The sequence below is a fragment of the Ursus arctos genome, unplaced genomic scaffold (genome assembly GCF_023065955.2).
Source record: "Ursus arctos isolate Adak ecotype North America unplaced genomic scaffold, UrsArc2.0 scaffold_8, whole genome shotgun sequence".
In the NCBI taxonomy this organism is placed as follows: Eukaryota; Metazoa; Chordata; class Mammalia; order Carnivora; family Ursidae; genus Ursus; species Ursus arctos.
The window spans coordinates 28,297,888-28,325,224 of record NW_026623100.1 but is presented as its reverse complement, the minus strand read 5'-3'; the positions used below and the strand labels follow the sequence as shown (position 1 = coordinate 28,325,224).

The 27,337-nt window shown below is 38.4% G+C and overlaps 1 protein-coding gene across 2 annotated transcripts in view; it reads right to left on the bottom strand.

Annotated features, from left to right (window-relative positions):
- COMMD1 (copper metabolism domain containing 1) overlaps nucleotides 1-23,014 on the bottom strand; it is a 186,311-nt gene extending 163,297 nt beyond the window's left edge. For both annotated transcript variants that reach the window (XM_026485043.4, XM_057308937.1), the window contains exon 1: nucleotides 22,800-23,014. In XM_026485043.4, the coding sequence (XP_026340828.2) occupies nucleotides 22,800-22,976 (177 nt within the window). In that variant the 5' untranslated portion in view covers nucleotides 22,977-23,014. The remainder of the gene's footprint in view (nucleotides 1-22,799) is intronic.
- Between the last annotated feature and the right edge of the window lie 4,323 nt (nucleotides 23,015-27,337).

Below are 27,337 nucleotides of genomic sequence, written 5' to 3'. Positions count from 1 at the left end.
AATATATTCACTCTCCATGCCCCCAAACACACATGAAGGTCTCCTATTAAAAAAATAAAATTTGGGATGCCTGGGTGGCTCAGCTGGTTAAGCATCTGCCTTCGGCTCAGGTCATGATCCCAGGGTCCTGGGATCAAGTTCCACATTGTGCTCCCTGCTCAGTAGGGAGCCTGCTTCTCCCTCTGCCTGCTGCTCCCCCTGCTTGTGCGCGCTCTCTCTCTCTCTCTGAGACAAATAAATAAATAAAATCTTTAAAAGAAAAAAAATATATACATATATATATAATCTGATGTTCTAAGGAAATGGGGTGGTAATCTTCAACCTGTAACTGGTGAGAACTCCCCTCCTTCCTTCTTGCAATGCAGCTCTTTTAATAGCAAAATCTTTTTTTTTTTAATTGTGAATCTGTGGTCTTCTTCTCTTTCAACGAGACTTAGTACACTGCTGACATAACTCATTTTCAAGTCTTATTCTTGCTTTGTTTGAAGAATAACACAATCCAGGACAATATTTGTCAAATTTCAAAGGAACCTAAAAATACATGTAAGAGTGGATTAAGAATTTTAAGGTGAAAAGTCATTAGTAACCCGAATTACAGACCCATGGATACAGTATTTTAGGTATTTTAGGCATCATTAATATTTTAAATGTACAAAGTCATTAAAATCCACAGTAGCCCATATTGCATTTTCTCTGCCATATTTCTGGAATATAATCAAACATAGATTAAAAAATGACCAAGTTTTTTGAAAGTTTGCAAATGTGTAGCTAACTAAAACAAACGTCACAAAGACTTCATAAATGGCCTGGGTTGTAACTAAAATCAACTCAAATATCAAATATTTAAAACACATCCTAAATGGTAAACTATTCAAGCCTTCCTTTACTTTCCTTTACAGACATTAGAACTCCAATGAAAACAGAAGGTAGGCCAACAAATCACTTTTTTAAGTTCCCTTCTAGCTCTTGTCTACATGCATATGTAACATATAATCATCATAGCATAGATATACTTTTAAGCACTATAAACATTTAGACACAATTTCAGACTATTCGGCACTTGCGATTAGATTCTCTGGGTAAATATACTTGTCTATGTCATGAAAGATAACACTTTCACACAATCAAGCAGTCCCCAGGACTTTCAGAAACAAATTGCCAATCAAAAAGTTAATAGCATGGGGTGCCTGGGTGGCTCAGTGGTTCAGTGGTTAAGCGTCTGTCTTTGGCGCAGGGCGTGATCCCGGCGTTCTGGGATCGAGCCCCACATCAGGCTCCTCCACTGGGAGCCTGCTTCTTCCTCTCCCACTCCCCCTCCTTGTGTTCCCTCTCTCGCTGGCTGTCTCTCTCTTTGTCAAATGAATAAAATCTTAAAAAAAAAAAAAAAGTTAATAGCAACGCACCTACCAGAATGGACAAAATCCAAATGCTGGCGAAGTAACACAAACTCTCATTCATTGCTGGTAGGAACATAAAATGGTATAGCCTCTTTGGAAGATAATTTGGTGGTTTCTTACAAAACTAAACATACTCCTACCATATGACCCAGCAATTACACTCCTTGGTATATACCCAAATGAGCTGAAAACTTATATCCACACAAAAACCTGCACACGTTTATAGCAGCCTTATTCATAACTATCAAAACGTGGAAGCAGCCAAGAAATCCTTCAGTAGGTAAATGAATAAACTAGTATATCCAAATAATGGAATATTATTCAGTACTAAAAACAAATGAGTCCTTTTCCTCTTTAAAAAACAAAACAAAATAGGGGCACCTGGTTGGCTTAGTTAAGTGTCCGATTCTTGATTTCGGCTCAGGTCATAATCTCAGGGTCATAAGATCAAGCCCTGCATCAGGGCTTGAGATATTCTCTCTCTCTTCCCCACCCCTCTCTGTTGCCCCCCGCCAGGTGCTCTAAATAAAGAAAACCCAAAAACAGAGCTATCAAGCCACAAAAAGACATGGAGAAACCTTAAATGCATATTACTAAGTGAAAGAAGCCAACGAGAAAGGGCTACATACTCTAAGACTTCAATTATATACTTTCTGGAAAAGGCAAAACTGTGGAGACAATAAAAAGATCAGTGCTTGCTGAGAGAAAAAGGAGAGGGAGAGATGAATAGATGAAACAGGATTTTTAGTGCAGTGAATCCATTCTGTCTGACACTATAATGCTAGATACACATCATTATACATTTGTCAAAACCCATACCAAGGCGGGGGGCTCCTGGCTGGCTCAGCTGATAGAGCATGAGACTCTTGATCTTGAGGTTGTGAGTTCAAGCCCCACACTGGGCATAGAGCTTGCTTACATACTTACTTACATACATACATACATACATAACAGAATGTGCAACACCAAGAATGAACTCTAATGTAAACTATGGTCTCTGGGTGATTATGATGTGTCAATGTAAGTTTATCTACTGGAATAAATGTACCACTCAGAAGTGGGATATTAAGAATGGGAGAGGCAATGCATGTGTGGGAACAGGGAATACATGAGAACACTGTACTTTCTGCTTGATTTTGCTGTGAACTTAAAACTATTCTAAAAATTAAGTCTAGTTACATTTTTTTAAGGAACAGTAATTTGTTTCAATGATCTCCATTACCATGAAAAAATTAAATGCATGTTTTCATATCAGGAGACATACATGGTCAAAAGAAAAATTTCTATGGTTTTATTTTTTAAAGGAAGCAGAAGACAGAGTTGTTTCCCAGGAACTTACACTATTACCTTCCTCTAGCAAAGTCAAAAGATAAAAACAAGCCAGCTTAAATACAGCTTAAATACCTATCTAGCTCTTATTCTGTTTACTGCTTGTTTTCCCCGTGCAATAAAACAATTTAAACTTAGTAGACTTGAGAATGACAGCATCCCACAGGTTTTGACTATGTGAATCTGAAAAATGTCAAACTCATTAGCTAAAAGATTCTGATGGCTATTAACTTCCCAGGGAAAAATTTATACGTAAACTAAAAGTAAGGATAAAGATTAATTTCCTCCTCAAACATATGGTATCAAAACAACTTATTATTATAGAGGCAAAATGCCTTCAGTGTGTTATGAACGAAATGTGTGTATCCTCCCAAAATTCATACGTTGAAGCCCTAAGCTCCAATGTGATGGTATTTGGAGATGAGGCTTCTGTGAGGTAATTAGGGTTAGATGAAGCCACAAGGGTGGGACCCTAATTATGGTATTAGTGCCTTTATAAGAAGAGACACCATAAGGTGCCTGGGCGGCTCAGTCAGTTAAGCGTCCGACTCTTGATTTTGGCTCAGGTCATGATCTCAGGGTCATGAGATGGAGCCCCAACTTGGCCTCCACACTCAGCGGGGAGTCTTCCTGAGATTCTCTCCCTCTGCCCCTCCCCCTGCTCGTTCTCTCTCTCTCAAATAAATTAATTAATTAAATAAATAAATCTTTTTTTTAAAAGAAGACACATCAGAGAGTTTGCCCTCTCTCCTGTGTGTGTGCACAAAGAAGAGGTTATTTATGCACAGATGGTAGATGCCTGCAAGCCAAAAGAAACCTACCTTACCAGCACCTTGACCTTAGACTTCCCAGCCTCCAGAAACCGTGAGAAATAAATTTCTATTGTTTAAGCTTCCCAGTCTACGGAATTTTGTTATGGCAGCCCAAGGAGGCTAAGACATAAAGGAAACCAAAAGCAATTCTACTGGCTTGTCCCAATTACAGCCTAACCCACTGACTCTTCAGGCCCATGACTTCTAGATTTATACTCACTAATTTTTTAAGTGAATTTCTTATACAATGGATACAAATTCACAATAGGACAAGAAATAAAAGTTAATATACTAAGGGTAATCAAAAATTCAGTGTTTGTACTGTAGAAACATCAACTTCACAATTCAGGATCAATCTCCCATTTTGTAGGGGAGTATCAGTTACTTTGTTTCCTTCTGCTGTACCCATGTGACCATTTTATTGTTTACTGAAAATCTGAGCTGAGTAGGTAGCAATAGGATGTGGTAAAATGTAAACTAATTAATTTTGATCCTTCTAAGCAACCTTAATAATGAATATGAAGCCTTACTGATGCAAGTATGGCAGGTCAGGTGTTTTAAACATTTTTAATCTGGAATGGTGATGTGGGTCAGTATAAAAGGACAGATGTGTACCATGAATTAAATTTTTAGGCAGAGAAACAGTGGTGGCCAAAAGAAGCCAAGGTGAAAGGTGTTTGCATTTTTTTTCTGCATTACATGACCACTTTACCACAGAAAGACATTTTGTATCTGTGGCTAAGTAAATCAGGAATTTAATCTAATCTTAAAATGAGTAAGGGTAGGCAGATCATGTGGGCTACTCACCACTAAGTAAATCTACCTGAAACACTGAAGAGCTACATCACTTGGTAGCTACACTGAAGTAGTTTATGCTTCAGATTACATAAGAAGGGTTCTCCCTAGGGATCCCTGTAGCTCAGTTAATAATCTCACTCAATTTCAGCTCAGGTCATGATCTCAGGGTCATGAAATCAAGTCCCACACTGGGCTCTGCAATGGGCATGGAGCCTTATTAATATTCTCTCCCTCTGCCCCTCCCCCCTGTGTGTACACAGACACATGATCTAAATAAAATTAATTAATTAGTTAATTAATTTTCCTTCTAAATATAAACCCAATTTTATGTCACTTACACAATCAAAACCTTCCAGTGGCTCCTTGCTACCCACAGAATAAAGTCCCAATGCATTAGCAAAGCATTCTTGACATCAGGTCCCCTTTATCGTACTGCATCTCACATGTCTAAGAGTGACCTTGCCAGTCCTTGAATTCAACACACATTTCCATATTTACATGTCTTAATGCTGTTCTCTACACAGAACCCCTAATTCTGCTTGTGGAAATATTACCTTCTAGACCAAACTTAAATGTTATATCCTAATAACTGAAATTACTTACAACTCATTGATTAGGCTTTATATTTTGCTTTTATTTTGGGGGGTTGTTTTTTTTATTTTTTATTTTTGTTTTGTTTTTGCTTTTTTGTTTTTGGTTGGGGTTTTTTTGTATATTTTGCTTTTAATTCTTATCACTCACATACAAGTTCACCTACCCCAGTAAACTATAGGCTCCTTATGAAATCTTACTCATTTTATATTCCCCCTGAGCACAATATATGCACACAGTTTAATGAATACAGGAATGAATGAAAGAATGCATACTTATTTCATCACCTGATTAAAATGAGTAACTCTGGGGGCACCTGGGTGACTCAGTAGTTAAGCTCAGGTCATGATTCCAAGGTCCTGGGATCAAGCCCCACATCAGGCTCCCTGCTCAGTGGGGAGTCTGCTTCTTCCTCTCCCTCTGCCCCCTCCCCTGGCTTGTGTTCTCTGTCAAATAAATAAAATCTTCAAAAAAAATAAAATAATAAAATAAAATGAATAACTCTGTATCATCTATTATTCAGTTTACCCACCTAGACAGAAGAAAATTAATGATTAGGCCTAACCTCATAGAGTACTAAGAGGGTTTACAAATTAATAATGGAAAAATTTGACAAATATTCTATAAAAAGTGATGTTTTCTGTTTTCAAGTCCACTAATCAAGCCAGCTTTCAAATCTTAATATCCTGAATGTCCAAAAGAGCAACCTAGTATCTGCTTCAGCAAAATCTCTTGAGGTCACTTATCCTGAAAGCAATTTGCTACCTTCCATATTACCAAAGTCTAATTACAGAACATCAACATTAGAATTATATTAAATTACATTGTTATTCAACAAAAAGATCTACTCTGAAACAAATTTACATGCTATCCCAGAAATCATAAAAAGCCAAGTCAATGGTGATTCTATGAATTTGATTCTTAATCATTTTCCTCCACACAGATGTCTATCCCCATCTTAACCTTCTCCTACATAGGTAATACACAATCTCTCACTAGATGCCTATAAAGGGCCTTTTAAAGTAATTATAATTAATAGCACCTCAGGAATACTCCACATTTGTTTAATTAAATTCAAGCTCCCTAAAATTCTAAAAGGAAAACAAACCAGGGGCACCTGGGTGGCTCAGTCATTTCAATGTCTGCCTTCAGCTCAGGTCTGATCCTGGGGTCCTGGGATCAAGCCCCGCATCAGGCTCCCTGCTCAGAGGGGCTGAGCTCTCTGTCTGTCAAAAAAATGAATTTAAAAAAAAAGAGAGAGAGAGAGAAAGAAAAAAAAAACTAAACCTCATAGACTTTATAGGATAATAATTACAAAGCTATAAAAAAATAAGGTGGAAACAAAACCTTAAAAACCAGAGTAAGAATTTAATGCAGTGCCTGGCTGGCTCGTTCCATAGAGCATGTAACTCTTTTTTTTTTTTTTTTTTTTAAGATTTTATTTATTTATTCGACAGAGAGAGAGACAGCCAGCGAGAGAGGGAACACAAGCAGGGGGAGTGGGAGAGGAAGAAGCAGGCTCATAGCAGAGGAGCCTGATGTGGGGCTCGAACCCAGAACGCTGGGATCACGCCCTGAGCCGAAGGCAGACGCTTAACCACTGTGCCACCCAGGCGCCCCAAAGCATGTAACTCTTGATCTTGGAGTTGTAAGTTCGAGCCCCACACTGGATGTAGAGATTACTTAAAAATAAAATCTTTTTTTTTTTAAGATTTATTTCTTTGAGAGAGAGCACATGTGTGTGCAAGCACACAAGTAGGGGGAGGGGCAGAGGGAAAGAATCTTCAAGTAGACTCCCTGCTGAGCGCAGAGCCCGAGGCAGGGCTTGATCCCACCACGCATGAGATCATGACCTGTGCTGAAACCAAGAGTTGGATGCTCAACTAACTGAGCCACCCAGGCACCCCAAAAATAAAATCTTAAAAAAAAACAAAAAACAAAAAACAGACTAAGAATTCAAGATTCTGTCTTCAGGGCAAATCTTTAGGATGCTTCCTGCATTGGGCCAGATTCCTCCAAAAAATAATCCCAGGTCAATTTTAAATGCCAAAACTCACCAAGTTTTCTAATGTCATAATACAAAACATTATAAACCAACACCTGGTCATTTTCTGTATCAAAAGAGTTATAAACCTAATTATTATCTTCCATATTTCTTCTTATACAGTCTGTTATTATAGTAAAAAGATAACAAATATAATCTTCAATTCCAAAATGCTCTGTAAAACCTATTACAAGAAAAAAATTTTATAATTAAGGGCTCAAGGGGTGCCTGAGTGGCTCAGTCAGTTAAGTGCCTGACTCCTGATTTCAGCCTCCATGCTCAGTGCGGAGTCTGCTTGGGATTCTTTCCCCCTCTCCCCGCTCATGCTCTCTATCTAAAATAAATACAATCTTTAGAATAAATAAATAAATAAATAAGGGTTCAAAAAACTAAATCTCCAGTTTGTACCTATGTAATTAAGAAAACATAGTAAATTAATAAAGGAAATAAAAGAAACAGAAGCACTGCCAACTTTGTACTGCTTCTTAGAGACCAAGATGAAAAAAATTCATGCAAAACAAGTAGGTTAAGAAAGGTAAAGCAAATTAATCAAAAAAAAAAAAAAGCTAAATTCTTTCTCCATTAAGTTAAAGGCTAATGTGTTGCTCGGAGTGTTCAATAGAAGTTCAAGATACTTCCGGGGCGCCTGGGTGGCACAGCGGTTAAGCGTCTGCCTTCGGCTCAGGGCGTGATCCCGGCGTTATGGGATCGAGCCCCACATCAGGCTCTTCTGCTATGAGCCTGCTTCTTCCTCTCCCACTCCCCCTGCTTGTGTTCCCTCTCTCGCTGGCTGTCTCTATCTCCGTCGAATAAATAAATAAAATATTAAAAAAAAAAAAAAAAAAAAGAAGTTCAAGATACTTCCAAATTACACTCTTTAGTAGTAGAAGCTCATTGTTACTGGTTTTCATTCTGCCAAATTACTTCTATCCAGTACTTTACTCATCATCTGTGTTCTTCTAGTTCTGGGTAGGACTCCTGTCTCAGTCAGCAAGGGGGAAAAAAAAATCCATCATGAAGCACAATGAATGTTTCCTTCTACTGAACACTCCAAGCAACACATTAGCCTTTAACTTAATGGAGAAGAATTTAGCTTTTTCTCAAAGAACATTTTGTGGCCAGCTCAAAGACGTAAGTGTGGGAAAGTCTCCAGAAGCAATTACAAAGTAAAAAAATACCCCTTTTTCCCTTCTTCTGCAGTACTATTGACAAACCATAAATCTTTCTCTTGGGAAAGAGCACATGATTAGTGTAGTATCCAACTCGAGTGCATAAATTAACATTTATGTAAAAAAAAAAAATTACTGTTTGAGAAACAGAATTACTCAGAGGTTTTCTCATTATAACCAGAGCCCCACTGCCAGCTTAAATTCAAAAGTCTGCAATAGGAGAGGAAGTCCTGAGCCTGTGGAAATTTAAATAACTTAACAATAAAGAAAAATAAGAATGAGAAAAAAAGACAAAGAAAAATGCCACACTGGCTGTACTAGCTAATAAAGACCATTAAAAACCATTGGGCCCGCTATAAAATGTATGACAAGGGAGAGTAGAGGTATAAAACTTAAGAAGAATAATTACTTCATTATTTGTAGCCTCAAAGCAGAATGTGTCTAACGTACACAGGAGTTCAAAAGAAATACAACTCAGGGCATGGTTCCTACCTCCAGTCTATTTGTAAGGACAAAACAGACACCGGAGAAACTATACAAAAACCTGTCAAATCAACCTGTGAGTAGATAAAAAATGGTTCTCATACAATGCAATATTATTCAGCCTTGGGTTTTTTTAAAGATTTATTTATTTATTTTACAGAGAGGGAGGGAGGGAGAGAGAGAAAATGCAAATCGGGGGAGGGACAGAGGGAGGGAAAAAGAATCTCAAGCAGACTTCCCACTGAGCAGGTAGCCTGACACAGGGCTCGATCCTACAACCCATGAGATCATGACCTGAGCCAAAATCCCAAGTCAGACACTTACAGACACTTAACCGACTGAGCCACCTAGGCACCCTTTATTTGGACTTTAAAAAGAAGGAAATTTTGGAGTGCCTGGCTGCTCAATCAGTGGAACGGGTCTGATCTCGTTGTTGTAAGTTTGAGCCCCACACTGGGTGTAGAGATTTCGCAAAAATAAAATTGGGGGGAAAAAAAAGATCTTAAAAAAAAAAAAAAAAAAAAGGAAATGTTGGAGCACCTGGCTGGCTCAATCAGTACAGCATGGGACTCTGAATTTCAGGGCTTTAAGTTCGAGCCTCACAGTGGGTGTAGAGATCACTTACAAATAAAATCTTTTAAAAAAAGAAGGAAATTTTGCAATATGCAACATCATGAATGAACCTTGGGGACAACATGCTAAGTGAAATAAGCCAGTCACAGAAAGACTAACACTACATGATTCCCCCTATATACGGCATCTAAAATATTCAAATTCATGGAATCTAAGTATGGACTGGTGGTATCAGAGGTTGGGGAGAGGGGAATGGGGAATCACTAATCAGCAGGCATAAAGTTTCAATTAAGGAAGAGGAATAAGCTCTTGAGATCTGCTGTACAACACTGCACCTATAGTCAGCAATACTGTACTTAAAATTTTGTTAAGTCTTCTCATCACAATAAAGTAAAATGAAAAAAATGAATCAAAATAGTTCTCTACTTTGGTGTCTGGGTAGCTCTTGAGATCTAGCAGTCTGCTTGAGATTCTCTCCCTCTGCCTCTTCCCCTGCTCAGGCTTTCTCTCTCTCTCTTCTCTCTCTAATAATAGATAAATAAAATCTTTAAAAATATATAGTTCTCTACTCAATACAAGATACCTAATGAGAAAATGATGGTGGCTAAATTTTAAGGATAAAAAGTAGTATCCTCTATTCATAATTAAGCAAAAACTGTAAACTTTTCAATTCCCCATCAACAATAGAATGGATAAGCATATTGTAACATATTCAAACACTGATATACTCAACAGGGGTAGGCAAAATTTTCCTATATAGGGCCAGACAGTAATTAATTTAGGTTTTGTCAACCATCTAGTCTCTGATGCAACTACTTAACTACGCCCTTGTAGAGAGAAGAAACCATATACTTTACTATAAACACTGAAATTTGAATTTCATGTAAGTTTCATAGGTCACAAAAAACTCTTTAAACTATTTAAAAATGTAAAAAAAAAAAAAAAAACAGTTCAACGGCTGTACACAAATAGGCAGGGGCTTGGAGCACCTGGGTGGCTCACTCAGTTAAGCATCTGACTTTATTTCCACTCAGGTCATGATCTCAGGGTTATAGATTGAGCCCCACTTCAGGATCCATGCTGGGCGTGGAGCCTGCTTAAGATTTTCTCTCTCCCTCTCCTTTTGCTCCTCCCCCACCTCCCTTTCTCTCCCTCTCAAAACAAACAAATAGGCAGGGGCCAGATTTAGCCTGTGGGTCACAGTTTGCTTACCCCTGCTCAACAGCAATATGAATGATCTGCAACTACATGCAATAATGCTGAATCTCATAAGCATATGTGTGTCTTGAGTGAAAAAAGACAGACACAAAAGAGTATGTACTGTAAGACTACATTTATATACAGTTCACACACAGGTGAAACTACACTGTGGTATTAGAAGTAAGTAAAGTGGAATGGGGCACCTGAGTAGTGCAGATGCTTGAGCCTCCAACTCTTGGTTTTGGCTCAGATCATGATCTCAGGGTCGTGAGATCGAGCCCCACATTGGGCTCTGCACTCAGTGAGGAGTCTAGTTGGGACTCTCTCTCCCTCTCCCCTTACCCCTCCCCACCCCTCAGCACTCTTTGTCTCTAAAATAAACAAAATACATCTTTAAAAAAAAAAAAAAAGTAAAGTGGGGAGGACCTAGTGACTAAAAACAAGCATAAGGGGTTTCCAGGATGCTGGTAGCATTTGGTTTCTTGATCTGGCTGCTGGTTACACGGGTATGCTCAGTTTGTGAAAATCCATTGCACACATGTGATCTGTAAATACTTCTGTATGTATGCTACATCCAACAACAAGTTTTTAAAAATAAAAGTATTCTCTCTATAGAGAACTACCTAAAAAGCAAAAAATGATACAAAGATCTACTGACTTTAGGGACAGATAATTAAAAAGAATCCAAAGGGAGGCTCCTGGGTAGCTCAGTCAGTTAAGGCATCTGCCTTTGGCTCAGGTCATGATCTCAGGGTCATGGGATCGAGCCCTGTGCTGGGCTCCCTAGTCGGTGGAAAGCCTGCTTCTCCCTCTCCCTCTGACCCCCCCCCCCACCCATGCTCTCTCTTGCTCACTCACTCTATCTCAAATAAATAAATAAAATCTTTAAAAATTTTTCAAAAAAAAAAGAAAACCAAAGATACTAAAGATATAAAATTATTATCACAGATAAATGTCTATCATTGATTTTAAGGGATCAAAAAAGATTATGAGAAGTAAAGGGAAAGATGTAAAAATGAAAACAAAAAATATATGTAAAAACTAATTAATACATTTCCTTCCATCATTCCTTTATGCATATATTCTTGCTTACTGTCAGGATACCCCTGCCTTCCTTGAATGATACATCTAGGAAATAGGAAAATTTTCTGTTTGGTTCACTGATGTTTCCAGTGCCAGACACAAGATCTGGCAGGTAGGTGCTCAATAAATGTTCATTTGAAAAAATGAACATATTTTAAACAAATGATAAATGATTTCATTACTTCTCAAGTAACATATCCTCAGGATAAACATAATGGAAATTTAAGGATTTCATAAATGGTAGCTTTGTTTAGAAATAGGTCTGTAGAAAATTGTGCAAGAATTTGGCTATACCATGATCATATGTCATGACAGAGAATACAGAATACCTTTCAGAGATAATTCCATACTGGCATACAAAAATATTAAAAGTTTATCATATATAAAGCACACATAACACAACCTATACCAAAATTTCTTCAATTTAGTATAATATGGCTTTTTTAAAAAAGGAATGAGTTGAAACAAATAATGAAGTCAAAATTTACAAAAATTACACTCTAAAAAAAAATTACATTCTAAGTTAACACAAAGCCAAAAATGAAGGTATTTTATTAGGACAAAAAAAATGATTTTCATGTTTCTGTAATTTAAAATAAGGATCCACTTCACCAGAACACACCATTGATACCTTTCTTACAGCATTTACCGTGTAATACAGAATTCTTTGACTGCGGTAGTCACCTTTGTGTACAGAGCCAGATATAGCACATTATCTACTCTATAAATATTTGACAGATAAATCAAAGGTAGAAATTTTCTTTAGGGGTTCTGGGTGGCTCAGTTGGTTAAGTGTCTGCCTTTGCCTCAGATCATGATCCCAGGGTCCTGGGATCAAGCCCTGCTTTGGGCTCCTTGCTCAGTGGGGAGTCTGCTTATCCCTCTCCCACTAAGCCCTCCCCCACTCATGCTCTCTGTCTCACTCACTCTCTCTCAAATAAATAAATAAAATCTCCTAAAAAATTTTTTTTCTCTTTAAAATCTCTCTACCCAGGAACTCTTTCAACCCAAGTCAAGTCTGCAGATCCAGAAAGCTTTGAGAGGAAAACCAAAAATGGATCTTCAATTAAAATGGGGAGGGGGGGGGTGTAAAGAGTTTTTTTTTTTTTTATTTATTTAGGTAATCTCTACACCCAATGTGGGACTCAAACTCACAACCCCAAGGTCAAGAGTTGCATGCTCCTCCAACTGAGCCAGCCAAACTTTTAGAACACCTCATACTAGTCATTTGATTTTCTCTCTCTCTTTTTTTTAAGTAGACTCCACGCCCAAAGTGGGGCTTGAACTCACGACCCCGAGATCAAGAGTGCTCTATTGACTGAGCCAGCCAGGCACCCCTCATACAGGTCATCTGAGCCCATTAAAATAAACTCCAGCTGGTAATCTGCAATTGCTGCTTTATCATGTGATGTCCAGTGACATAAAAAAAGTAACATCTTACCAAACAGTTGCTTGCTAATCCTTCAGAAACGTAGAAATTTATTTAGATGAGTTATCATCTAATTTCTCAAAACTGTTCAATGAGATTAGTAAAATTTAGTTATACAAAAACCAGAGACCTATAGCAAAAGGAATCTGTTTATACAGCTTTAAATTTTCCAGGAAATGGTATTTCTAAATTCAAAATATCAAACCAAGTATTTAGAATTCTTTTTGGATTAGAAATTCTTATTGTTGAGTAGCCAACTTTGTTTTCTGAACTAGAACATTAAAGAGAAAGAACATTTTAAACATTACACTGCTTCCAGCAGTGTTAGCAAGCCAATATTCTACTGCCACCTAGTGTAGAAAAGAATAGCTAAAACAAAAATGAAGACAGATAAATGAATCCTGAAAGTATGTCAGAACAAATCAATGTTTTCCATCTCTTCTATTCATGTCTCCTAATCTACACATTTCAAGACCAAATATTTTGCATTCTTTTTTTATAATCAAGTTAATTTCTTATTATTTAATATTTACTGTCTGAAATGTATAAGGGTGAAGTTCATTCTTACACTGGTCAAAAAGATATACTGCTTTACATTTTTCATTGTAAAGAGAGACCAATAATATATTAAAAAGTATCTTACACAGTAAAATCTTTCTACATTACAAAATAAGTGCAGAAACCCTAACGTAACACAAGAAAGCTCAATATTGAAAAGCATTCTAAAAAAAACTAAAAATAAATAAAACTAAAAAGTATTCTGGCTTTTTCACAAGAATGAGGTACTAGATACTCTACACAAGATAAATCTCAAACAGAAGCTGAAAATACCATTCTCTAACAATAAAAAAAATATATTACTGATGGGCAGTCAACTTAAGTCACTTTATAAACTTAATACCAAATATACTTTTAAGCTTCTGCTTTTGCTATAAATACTCTCCACAAAATTTTGCAGGTTATTTGGAAACTAGGATCAAACCGTGCTTTTAAAATAATACAAACAAATAATAAAAAACCAAAAATATACACCACAGTTTGCAAAACATTAAATTATTAGAATATTAAAAAGATTAAGTAGGGTATCCCTCTGCGAGAATTTAACATCTTCTACTTACATCATACCCAAAAACATCTCAGCAATATGTTCATTGAAACCCTCTGAAAAAAGCTTTCATCAATGCTGAGTACAAGTATACCAAATTTCTAATATTGAAAAAGAGCACACAAAAATCACTCAAAATAAATAAATTTTTTAAAAGCCAAATGCAGAAAATTATGTACTCTACACTCCCACCTTGTGTTTTAAGAAAGAGAGGAGAGACTGTTGGTAATGGGGTTCAGGGCATGCTACCCCAAAATATAGCATCTTGGCATACAGATTCTTGGAAACTGAAGTAGCTGGAGAAAAGGTAGAGCAGGAAGGTCACTCTGACCTTTTCCCCCACCCTTTTCCCCTGCAATAGGTCATAAAACCCACTTGTGAGAGATGCCCTCCCTACATCCACAAGAAAGGAGCATCCTCATCTCCAAAGAGAGACACCAAGAAGAACCCTCCAAAAAGGCCTTGCTAAGTTTTCCCCAGTTTACTACAATTAACTCTTCATTAAACCCAAAATAAAATATTCAAGTCTCTTTCTTTGGGTCTTCTTATTTTCCAATTTTTTTTTAATTTTATTTATTTGACAGAGAGAGACAGACAGCAAGCACAAGCAGGGGGAGCAGCAGGCAGAGAGAGAAGCAGGCTCCCCGCTGAGCAAGGAGCCCGATGCAGGACTCGATCCCAGGACTCTGGGATCAGGACCTGAGCCAAAGGCAGACGCTTAACCAACTGAGCCACCCAGGTGAACCTGGCTCATCATTTCCTTATGAAGTCTCCTGTATCATGCAAAACTTATATGAAATAAATTTGTACACTTTTCTCTTGTTAACTTGTCTTTGTCAGTTTAATTTTCAGACCTGGCCAGGGACCCTATGAGGATCAAGGAAAAACCTTTTCTTCCCTTACACTGACTAAACATAGTATATTGTCCGTGTCAAAAGAAAATTCCTGGAAATTAAAAACATGACCAGATGAAAAATTCAATTAAAATGCTAGATGGAGGGGCGCCTGGGTGGCACAGCGGTTAAAGCGTCTGCCTTCGGCTCAGGGCGTGATCCCGGCGTTCCGGGATCGAGCCCCACGTCAGGCTCCTCCTCTATGAGCCTGCTTCTTCCTCTCCCACTCCCCCTGCTTGTGTTCCCTCTCTCGCTGGCTGTCTCTATCTCTGTCAAATAAATAAATAAAATCTTTAAAAAAAAAATAAATAAATAAATAAATAAAATGCTAGATGGTAAAGTAGAGGAAAGCTATCAAAAAGATTTTAAAAAAGAAATGGAAAATAGAGAAAAAAGAAAAACTAAGAATTCAGTCTAGAAGGTCTAACATTTGAAATCAGAGTGCTAGAAAGAGAGTAGAGGGGAAAAAATCATCAAAGTAGGAATACAACTTTTCCCAGAACTAAAGGTCATCATAAGTCTCCAGATTCAAAGGGTCCACAGTGGCCCAAATAATGAAACAAAAGAAAACCACACAAGGAAATAAAGGATAGAAAGAAAATCCTAAAAGTACATAGAGAAAAAGGTCACATGCAATGAAACAATGCCTTCAAAACTGTGAGTCAGTATCACAACCTAGAAATATATTCTCAACCAAACTAGCAATTAAGTGTGAACTAGAATAAAGACACTTTTTCAAGACTTAAAAAGAAAAAAGTGACCTCTCATATACACGTTCTTAAGGAGCTACTTGAAAACATGCTTCGGGCTCTGAGAAGAGACACTGAAAGTAGGCTGAGACCAGCAAGATGGAGCTACTCTAAGTGTACATCTTGGACTGTTCAGGTGATGCTCTGACAGCCCATCTGGCTCTAAAGGCCATGTCAAGAAACTTAAAATTAGGTCCCAAAGCAGTCATATCCTCATCCAGGAAAAACATTATCATGACTGTAGTCAACCATATTCATGAGAAACCCTACCTTGGGACCAGAGGTAGACAACTAAAGGAAGGAGAATTACTTTTGTGCTGTCTCTGTCCTTTCTTTTCAGTTCATTGTACCTAATAAGCAGGCTTTTCCCTGCTTTTCTTTCTTTGTTCATGTTGTAGACCAGGCTAGGAACCACTCTAAATTGCCTATAATCTGCATAAATTGGCATACTCTGGCTGCCTTTTCAAAAGGTAACCACAGACTTAATGCCTATATTCTTCTGGAACTACAAATTCCACAAGGGCACGGACTACAGCTGCATCCCAAGCACAAGGCATGGCATGTATTAAGATGCTTAATAATATTTGTGGTACAAATAAATGTACAAAAATATTAATGCTGGTTATGTCAGGACATGGTATTACGTGTTTTTATACATCTCACATTTCTAAGCTTTCTTTAATGAGGCTAAATAATGCTTATTATAAAAATTAGTAATAGAAAGCACACAGGTAGCTCAATATTGGTAAAACAAACAAACAAAAAATTAAATCCAGCATTCTTCAGATGATATACCTGAATTACAAGACATACAAAACCCATATTAACACAGGTCTTTTCTCTCCAATCTAATTCTCAAACAAATTACAAATTTTCATGGCTTCAAGAAGAGAAACAGAACCAGGTGTTTAAAATAGAAATATTTTGGGGGCACCTGAGTGGCTCAGTTGGTTAAACATTGACTCTTGATTTTGGCTCAGGTCATGATCTCAGGGTCGTGAGATCAAGCCCTGTGTGGGGCTCCATGCTCAGAGCAGAGTCTGCTTGGGACTCTCTCTCTCCCTCTCCCTCTGCCCTTAGCCCCTGCTCATGCACACTTGCTCTCTCTTTCCCTCTAAAATAAATAAAATCTTTAAAATCAAAATATTTTTATAGCCTTTTACTATTATAAATCTTTTAGGTTTATTTATAATCTCTATACCCAACATGGGGCTCAAATTCATGACCCCAAAACCAGGAGTCATGCTATTCCAACTGAGCCAGCCAGGTACCCCTTAGAGATTTTACCTTTTTTTTTTTTTTTAAAGATTTTATTTATTTATTTATTTGACAGAGAGAGACAGCCAGCGAGAGAGGGAACACAAGCAGGGGGAGTGGGAGAGGAAGGAGCAGGCTCCCAGCAGAGCAGGGAGCCCGATGCAGGGCTCGATCCCAGAACCATGGGATCACACCCTGAGCCGAAGGCAGATGCTTAACGTCTGAGCCACCCAAGCGCCCTGAGATTTTACTTTTTTATACCAGACCTCTACACCCAACATGGGGCTCAAACCTGGGATCAAAAGTCACATGCTCTACCAACTGAGCCACCAGGTGCCCCTTAAATCTTTTTTTAAGACTGACTTACTTACTTATTTATTTATTTTAGAGAGAGACAGTATGGGGGCAGGGGCAGAGGGAGAGGAAGACAGAATCTCCCCACTGAGTGCGGAGCCCAACAAAGGGCACAATCCCACAACTCTTAACCACCCAGGCACCCCTCTCATGCTTATCTTTTTAATGGTAATCTCCATATTTAAGCACTATCCACTCATTCACTTATTCTACAGATTTTTACTACTACATGCTAGAAACAGTATTAGAAGTTAGGAATAAAAAAGGAAAAAATAATAAAGTCCTGCCCTCTTAATGCTTACATTCAAATAGGAGAGTCAACAAATAAACAAGCTAATAAGTACATACTGTAATTTCAGGTAGTGCTAAGTATGAAGAAAAGTAAAGCAGGGTAAAAAGAGGGGTAGGGGGGAGGTGAGACTCTTTGAATAGGTCAGGAAATACCTCCCAGGAAATCGCTTTTAAGTAGAGAATGACTGAAGCAAATGATCTGAGAAAATTATTGCAGGCATATAGAAGAGCAACTGCAAAGGCCCTGAAGAGTTAGAAAGCACTTAACATGTTTAAATAAAGACAAGAAGATTAGTGTGGCTGGAAATGAGAAAATGTGAATAGAGAGCTAGGTAGGGCAGAGGTCACATAAGGTAAAAGAACTGGATTTTATTTTAAGTTTAATGTGAAGCTTTGAATATGGAATGGCTGAAAGCCAGGAAGTAAGGAGATAGGATGTGTGCTTTAAAAGGATCACTGGTTTATTTGTCAATTACATTTTAATAAACCTGGGGGTGGGGGTGGGGAAGGATCACTGGTAGCTATGCTGAGAATAGACTACAGGGGCTAAGAGTGGAACAGGAAGATGAATCCATAAGCTATTGCTTGCATTTCTAGACTTCTAAAACAGGATCTAAACAGGGGTGCCTGGCTGGTTCAGTCAGTAGAACATGTGACTCTTGATCTCAGGATCCTGAGTTCAAGCCCCAGATTGGGCGTGGAGCCAATAATAGTAAAAATTAAAAAAAAAAAAAAAAAAGGACCTAAACATATTTCTAAATTCAAATCATAAAGGAAAAGAGAAATGGGTAAATTAACTTTTGGCTATAAATTTTGACTTTTGTAGTACAGAAGTATATCAACAATAGACAAAATTCAATAGAATTTTCATTAAAAATTTTTGTTTTGGATGCTAAGCAAAATAAGTCAGTCAAAAAAAAGACACCATAGGATTTCACTCACATGAAATTAAGAAACAAAACAAAAGAGTGAAGGGGAAAAAAAAAGAGAGAGACAAACCAAGAATATAATGCTAAGCAAAATAAGTCAGTCAAAAAAAAGACACCATAGGATTTCACTCACATGAAATTAAGAAACAAAACAAAAGAGTGAAGGGGAAAAAAAGAGAGACAAACCAAGAAACAGACTCTTAACGATAGAGAACAAACTGATGGATGGGGGGATGAAATAGGAATGGGGATTACGGAGTGCACTTGTGATGAGCACTGGGTGATGTATGGAATTGCTGAATCACTGTACTGCACACTTGAAACTAATATGTAACACTGCATGTTAACTATACTGGAATTAAAATAAGGTGGTGCCTGGATGGTTCAGCCAGTTAAGTGTCTGCATTCAGCTCAGGTCAATGATCCCAGGGTCCTAGGATTGAGCCCCAGGTCGGCTCCCCACTTAGCAAGGGAGTCTGCTTCTCCCTCTCTCTCCCTGCCCCACCCCCCGCTGGTGTGCACTCTTTCTTCTTTTCTCTCTCAAATAAATAAATAAATAAAAACTTAATTTTAAAAAATTTTAACATGAAATTTCAGTGAAGGAACATAAAATTATCACCAAAAGAGGACAGTAGTGAATACAGAATGTAAGTACACAAAAGGTGATCTAGCTTCAATCAGTAAGATCTTTCTCTAGAATTCCAGTAAACTAGAGTAAGGAGCATCCCTTGCAAGGTTAACAGCAAATGCATATGTTATTTGCAAATGCATATCTAGAAGAAGTTGAAATTATAAATATAAACCAAAAAGATAGGTTAAAATGGCAGAGTATTTATATATGATGTCATCTCCCTAACTAACACACCACTCTAAATTTGCTGGTTTCACTACTCTTTAGGAGCTACCAAAAATAAAACTAGAGCAAACAAATGGCCAGCTTCATGTATCTACAAAGAGATGAAAGGTTTGTCCTTTTGTGAGCTATAGGTAAAGCTAGCGAGGATCAATGACTCGGCCTGCTCACCAAGTAGGGTAGGAAAACTTCCAAGTGGAAAACAGAGACCAGTACAAATGTGGCAATCAGTATATTACATCTGGGCACACAACATGAAGGTTAGAGGGAAAGACTGCAGCTCGGGATATCTGAAACACAGCCTATGAATTAATGCAGGCAGCTGGCCATAAGGAGCCTAACATGTATATTCACTGCCTGTTCCCTCTCGGGAGTTATACATCCTTTCCTCCTACCCCTATTGTCCCTCTCACTTTCACTTTCTTCACAGAACTTGATTCTCTATACATGACTGAAAGGTGTAGCCACCAAATGAGATGAGGTACTACTCCACTTTTATCCTCAAGTTTGTTTCCCTTCGCTCAGACTCCTGCATTTTTTAGTATTTTCCTCTCTGCTCTTCTAGCCTGTATGTTGAATTCAAGATAGCTGAGACTCCGCAAAGACAAAAGAAAAAAATGTTTTGACTTCTGTTATCTACATGTAAAAATATATACCCTGCCCACTTTATACTCATTAGGATAGCTAGTATCAAAACAAAACAAAACCAGAAAATATCAAGTGTTGGCAAGGGTGTGAAGAAATACTCTTACGCACTGTTGGTGGAAATGTAAAATGGTACAACCACTGTGGAAAACAGTTGGCAGTTTCTCAAAAAATTACACATAGAATTACCATATGACCCAGCAATTCCACCTCTGGATATATACCCCAAAGAATTGAAAGCAGGGTCTTAAAGAGATATCTGCACCCCTGTGTTCACAGCAGCATCATTCACAATCCAATGGAAGCAACCCAAGTGTCCAATGACACGAATGGATAAAGTGTGGTATATACATACAATGGAATATTAGTCAGCCTTTAAAAGGAAGGAAATTCTGACATACGCAACATGAACCTTGATGACACTATGCTAAGCAAAGTCAGCCAGCCACAAAAAAAAAAAAAAAAAAAAAGACAAATACTATATGATTCCACTTACATGAGATACTTAAGAGTATTCAAAATCATAGAAACAGAATGGTGGCTGCCAGAGGCTTGGGGGGGGGGTTGTTATGGGGAGTTAACTGTTTAATGGGTATAGAATTTCAGTTTTACAAGATGAAAAGAGTTATAGATATGGATGGTGGTAATGGACGCACAACATTATGAATGTATTTAATACCACTGAACTGTACACTCTAAAATGGTTATAAATTTTTTTTTAAGATTTATTCATTTATTTTAGAGAGCGAGAGATCGTGAGCAAGGGGAGAGGGGCTGAGGAAGAGGTGGAGAGAGAGTCCTAAGCACATTCCCCACTGAGCAGGGAGCCCGATGCCAGGCTCGACCCCACAACCCTGAGATCACAAATCTTATTTGCTTTTTATATTTTCTTAAAAATTAGAGAGATGTTTATACCTCAGTGTTGCTTAAAAGGTAAATGAAGATTGGAACTAGATGTCATCTAGAACCCAGTTTCAGCCCTAAGTCAAACAATCAAAGGCTTTTTCCCCTGGTATCTCAATTGGCTATGCAGAGGCTGTGCTGCAAAGCACAGGCAAATCTGTTCTACACCCAACACCAAGTGAGCCATGCCAGCTCTTCCACCCAGAATTACTCAAGAAAACTGAAGTATTCCATCCTCAGGCAGAAGACTGAAAGCAGAAAGAGCAATACTTGGGTATTATTTAGCAATATATTTAAAAGTAAGAGAAAGAGTTTCCAGGCAATGTCTTCTCTGGGTAGCCTGCAATTTTTACCTCATAACCAAAACAAATAATCATGTTGTCCACCTAGAGAGCAGTTGCCTAAGACACTGCCTACACACGTGCTGTTCTTCCCTGGCCTGCAGTCCCTCACCCTCATCCCCCTTATAGGCTTAGCAAACACCTCAAAAACCCAGGTTAGAAGCCAAATTCTCTAGGAAACCTTTTCTGACCAGTAGGCGAATAAGATTTGATAGAAACAAAAGGCATTCATTAGTGTTCATGATATCAATTAAAATTAGAATAGGGGTGCCTGACTGGCTTAGTTGGTAGGGCAAGCAACTCTTAATCTTGGGGTTGTGAGTTCAAGCCCCACATTGGGTATAGAGACTACTTTAAAATCTTTAAAATAAAATAAAACTACTCAGAATGTCTAGGATCACACCTGAGACAATACCTCTAATATTTCTATGAGACAGTCCATTTACTTTTTGTGAAAAATTGTTTTGCCTTTGTTTTCCTGGATTCAAATCCTATAAGCAAAAGCAGTTGAAAAAAAGAACTGCCTCTTAAAGCCTAAGCAGTTTTGAAACAAACAGATGAAAAAAACATGAAATTTCAACACTGCCTTTAATTAAAGTGATTTTAGACTGACTAGACTTAGACTCCCTGAGCCTGTTTCCTAGTCTTTAATACAGGTGTCCGCCTAGTAGAGTTCCTAACACACAGAAGGTCCACAAAAATCGAAAATCATTTTTATTGTCTATCTCTAGAGTATACTTCGGCACTGGATTCATTCCTATGATAGCTCTCAGTCTGAAACAGTGTTGTTCAACGCCGCAGGTAACTACTGGTCACTTGAAATCTGGCTAGTAAAAAATGATATGTGCTTTAAGTGTAAAATACATATAATATTTCAAAGACTAGGTGAAAAAAATACAAAATACCTTATTAACATTTTGTATAACGATTACATGAAAAGAGATAATACTTTGGATACACTGGGTATCCAAAGAAATAAAATTAATTTCATCTGCTTCTTTTTCACTTTCTTAATGTGGCTTTTAGAAATTTTTAAATTATATGTTTACTCTCATTACATTTCTACTGGACAGGCTGGCTTATACCTTGACTTCAAGCTAGTAAATGCGCTCTCTTAACCATACCGTGCACTGCTTGACAGCGGTTCACTCCCGCGAGCCCACCCGCTATCTCAGCATACAGTGGCTCACTTTAACACTCCCCACTTCCAAAACCCGGGAAAGCTAGACTTCATAGATCTTTCATTTTTAATTTTAATCTGGAGCGCACAGACCCGCCGAAGCAACTCGAAATTGCTGCCCACACAACAACAGAGAAAAAGTTGAGGAAAAACCCAGAGTCCTCTCCGGTTCGTATCTGCTGCGGGGCTGGGAGCTTGGGTAGAAAGGGGTCACCCTTAAGAAAGTGAGAGGAGGCGATGGAGCGAGCGCCCCGGATCTGAAGGAACATATGTAGAGCCCACGGAGTCGAGGTATAAGGAGGACAGCCTTTTCACCTTTTGGGGAGCCCAATCTGAGGGCGGAGGAGAAGGGGTTGGGCTCCGCAGCCGCAGCTGCAGGGACGACCGGTACCTTAAGAATCCCCCTCATCTTCGCCAGAAAGGGGCGGAACTCCTCCAGCGACACCTCCGGATAGAGCTGGCTCCGCAGCAGCTCCTCCGTGATACCTTGGTGCCCATGGAAAGCTTCCTGGGCTAGGCCGCTCAGCAGCCCGCTCAGAGATTTGGAGCCCTCAAGCTCGCCCGCCATCGTCAGCGGCACCCCGCCTCCCAACAGCTGAGCGCGGCCCCCCGCTACGGCATCCGGGATGGGCCTAAATGGCTTGGGCAAAGGCGCACGGGACAAATTGCAGCGAAGTTCCACTAGAGGTCGGTATTGGCAGCTACCAGCTTTGCTCCGCAAAACCCATCCCCTTAGGTTGCCTCCAGAGAGCTATCCATTCGTTCCAGAATCACTTAGGCTGATTCCCTTCATCACTCCAGGGCCTGCTGAAAGGAAAGATCACTTTGGTGGAGATCACTTGAGATGGGGAACTATCTTATGAAGGTGGCAGTTTAACTTTGGGATGGCTGTGTCTCATTCCTTGCCAATCCCTAACAATAGGATTGATCACTCATATCAATCTATCACTCATATCTAATCTCAGCTAATCATTACCGGTCCACCTTTTGTCCCAGAAAATTTAACTATCCCCTGGTAACATTATGTGCTTGCTAGGATTGTTACTTGCCTTTTTACGTTTATGTGTCATGTCTTTCCGGAGAGATCAGTGGCTCTGATCCAATGCTCCTTTCTATAACAAAGATTTTGCTAACACTTTCTTTACAACCCTGAAATGAAATGCACAGGTTAAATAACTTTCTACCCATATGATTTCAAAAAATCAATATATTATTCACCCATAAAAAGGAATGAGGTACTGATACGTGCTACAACATGGATGAATCTTAAAAACATGCTAAGTGAAAGCAGACACAAAAGGTGAGATAATATATGATCCTATATACATGAAATGTCCAGAATAGATAAATCCATAGTAACAGGAAGATTTAATGGTTGCCAGGGACCTAGACGAAGGAGGGATGGATTAATGGGTACTGGATTTCTTTCAAGGGCATGAAAATGTTCTAGCATTAGCTAGTGGTATGGTTTCACAACTTTGTGAATACACTACACCCACAGAATTATACACTTTAAAAGATGAATTTCATAGTATGTGAATTATATTTCAATTTAAAAGTCAACATAATGACCTAATTAGAATAAAAATAAAAGGAAATTAATTTATAACATACGTATTTCAATGTGTAAGCATTGAGGCACAACCATACTAGGTGACTAGGAAACATACGGGATAGCCAAATGCCTGCAGCTTTATGTTGAACCTCATTTGACAAATACAAATTGACATGGGTATGCTGTATTGGTGATTCCAGAGAGAAAGAGAGCAGCTGCTACTGGTAACTTGATCTTCTGAAATGTAAACAAAGGTTGGTAATGTTCAGAACAAAAAACATTCTTTCCTCACTTTACCCAGTAACTGTAAACCAGGACTGTTCCGTGTATATTAAAGCCATGCTAAGAACATAAACACAATGGTAGAATGAGTTCCATTTCAGGCTCAGACAATAATAAACATCTAGGTTTTTCACCTAAGTGAATATCCCCCTGCATGGAAGGATATCTTATAAATCGGCCCCTGTCCAGCCTGGGCCATCCTTCCCTCTCCGTTGTTGTGACAACTGACATGCCCTCTCAAGGTAGTGCCACCTTGTTGCAGTGTTGAGAATCGCTTATCTAGACTGATTTAATTAATGTTTATCCAGTGTTTGCCTAAAGTCAAGAGGCATTCTTTATAATAGAAAAGATGTATTTCTTTGCCTAAAGGACTTAATGTTCTAAAAGGCAAATTCAGAGATGGTTTTACAGCTCCAAGAAAAGCAAACCTAAAGATAAATTATACATTGTGTTAAGTATGCCTAAAGGATTTGCAGAGAATGGTCAACATAAGGGGAAAAGGGTTGTGAGTGGAAACAGCACTATTAAGCACATGACTTCCAAATTACCTACCAGAAAGGCTGTACCGTGTATTTCCATGAAACCTCACTAACACTGACTGATATTATACTATATAATCTTTGCAATCTGATAGATGAGAAATAGTATCTTATTGTTCTCATTTTTATTTCTTAAACTTGAGAATGAATATTTTTTTATATATATTTATTGACTACTTGTATTTCTTCCTGTTTTCTTGACAATTCTCTATAGGGTTTCTGTCACTTCAGTGACTTCTATGAGCTCTTAAACATTGGGAATATTAATGATTTTCACCTATATTGAGATATTTTCCTCAGGTTTAGATGGTTGGACCTGTCAACCTGCATAGAAGAAGTCTGGAAGGGTATTCACCAACATGCTGTAGAGTGTCTCTCTGAATAAATGAGAATGGTTTTTTTGTTTGTTTTTGCTTTTAGAGAGGGAGAGAGGCCAGAAGGAGCGGGAGGGAGAGAATCCCAAGCAGGCTCCACACCCAGCACAGATCTCACAACCCTGAAATCATGACCTGAGCCGAAATCAAGAGTCAGATACTTAACCGACTGAGCCACCCAGGCGCCCTGAGAATGGTTTTCATTTGCTTCTTTCTGCTTACCTAATTTTTCTAAATGTCTACAGTGCACATGCAATACTATTGTAATAAAAGTTACATAATGAAAAGTTTAGTATGTTGTAAAATCAAAATCCTTTTAATAAAAAGCTTTAAAGAACATGTGTTCTACGTAACTGAGAAAAGCCATATACCTTACACAGTGTTTCTTGAAAGTTTTGATAACATAAAATGCTCAGAATCCAACAGAAGCCTCAGATACTAACCAAAAAATGTACACACCAAATGTAGCCCACAATATCTAAGGGTTACTTTACCTCTCTGAAGTCTTTCTATAAACCTACTTTTTTACTGGCCCTAAGAACTCCCTCTCAGCACTCCCAGGTCTAATTAAAACTCACAAGAAATAGATGACTCTTCTAGAAGCAGAGGGAACTACTGTACATCACTGCCACTGTTTAACTCTTATCCCATTGTATATAATACCTGGACATATCACTGCCTGCCCGAGTCTACAGCAAGTTCCAAAACACCAACATGATCAATAAAAGGAAACCATCCTGTACTACCAGGAGCTGCTATTGCCAATGCAGCTATTCAAGGTTGGTTAACAGCTGAAATGCCTTTCAAACAAAAGTATCAAAGCACGAAGTTTTATTTTATTAAATTTCAAAACACAATCTGTTTTGCAGATAACCTGGCATAGTCCCATTAAAAGGACTGCCTAAGCTGTGGCAACAGCAAAGAAAAAGACCCTGAAGCCTTGGGTCAAATGGAAAATACAAGCACCTAAAACAGCCTATTTTCCCAGAAAATAGGTTTCCATTCTAAGTTCCATTAAGCAACTGGTTACTTCTCTTAAACTACTCCTTTTATGGCTCACAGGCTATTTGATCCCAGGCCAGAAATAGGTGTTTTTGTAAGATTTTCCATTTCTGAAAATGTTAAAGTAAGAAATGTGGACTGAAATAACGTGCAAGCACAAGGGCCCAAAGTTTTGCAGTAAACGCTCCCTGCTCCCTGTCTCTACTCTACCTTTTCAAATTCGGTTTTAATTATCATTCACTCCACTCAGCCAGCCACTCAGCAGCTGTAAGTGGAGAGCTTTGTGCCATTCTGCTAGGCTCCAGGGGATACAGAAATGAACAAAACAGTCTCTATCCTAAAATCTTACATTCTGGTAAGGGAAAATGATATGTAAATGAAGGGCAGCAGAATATGCCACCCTAAAATATGCCACTTTGGCATAAGGATTATTTTGAGCTAAAAGCAATGAGAAGCAGATATAAGAAAAGCTTCTGGCCCTCCTATGTGCCTGAAAGCAGGACACAAATTTTCAAAGGTATCCTTCCTCTGTCTACCAGCAAAGAAGAGTTAATCCCAGGAGAGAACTTTAGACCCTTACCAATGAAGAAGGCATGGAATTAAAACTGTGTAACAGGGGCGTCTGGGTGGCACAGCAGTTAAGCGTCTGCCTTTGGCTCAGGGCGTGATCCCAGCGTTATGGGATTGAGCCCCACATCAGGCTCCTCCGCTATGAACCTGCTTCTTCCTCTCCCACTCCCCCTGCTTGTGTTCCCTCTCTCGCTGGCTGTCTCTATCTCTGTCAAATAAATAAATAAAATCTTAAAAAAAAAAAAACTGTGTAACAAATTTTACTCTTGTTTACTGGGCTTTTCCTAGTCATTACCCCATAACTGACTGGCCTTCCTGACCTTACTTTTTTGCTGAAGATGGCATATAAACTGGGGTTCTAAGCCATTGCTTTGAGTTACTCATTTTTCCCTGGGTATCTCACATGTATACGTGAGATATACATGTTAAGAAACTTCCGTTTTTCTCATTAATCTGTCTTTTGTTACAGGGGTCCTTGCCAAGAATTTACAAGAACAGAGGCAAAATTATTTTTCCTCCTTTACTTAAACAAATTATTAAAATACAAGGAACTAAGGATTACTACTACTAAGTACCTAGAAGTAACTATCAAATTTGGTAGTAGAAG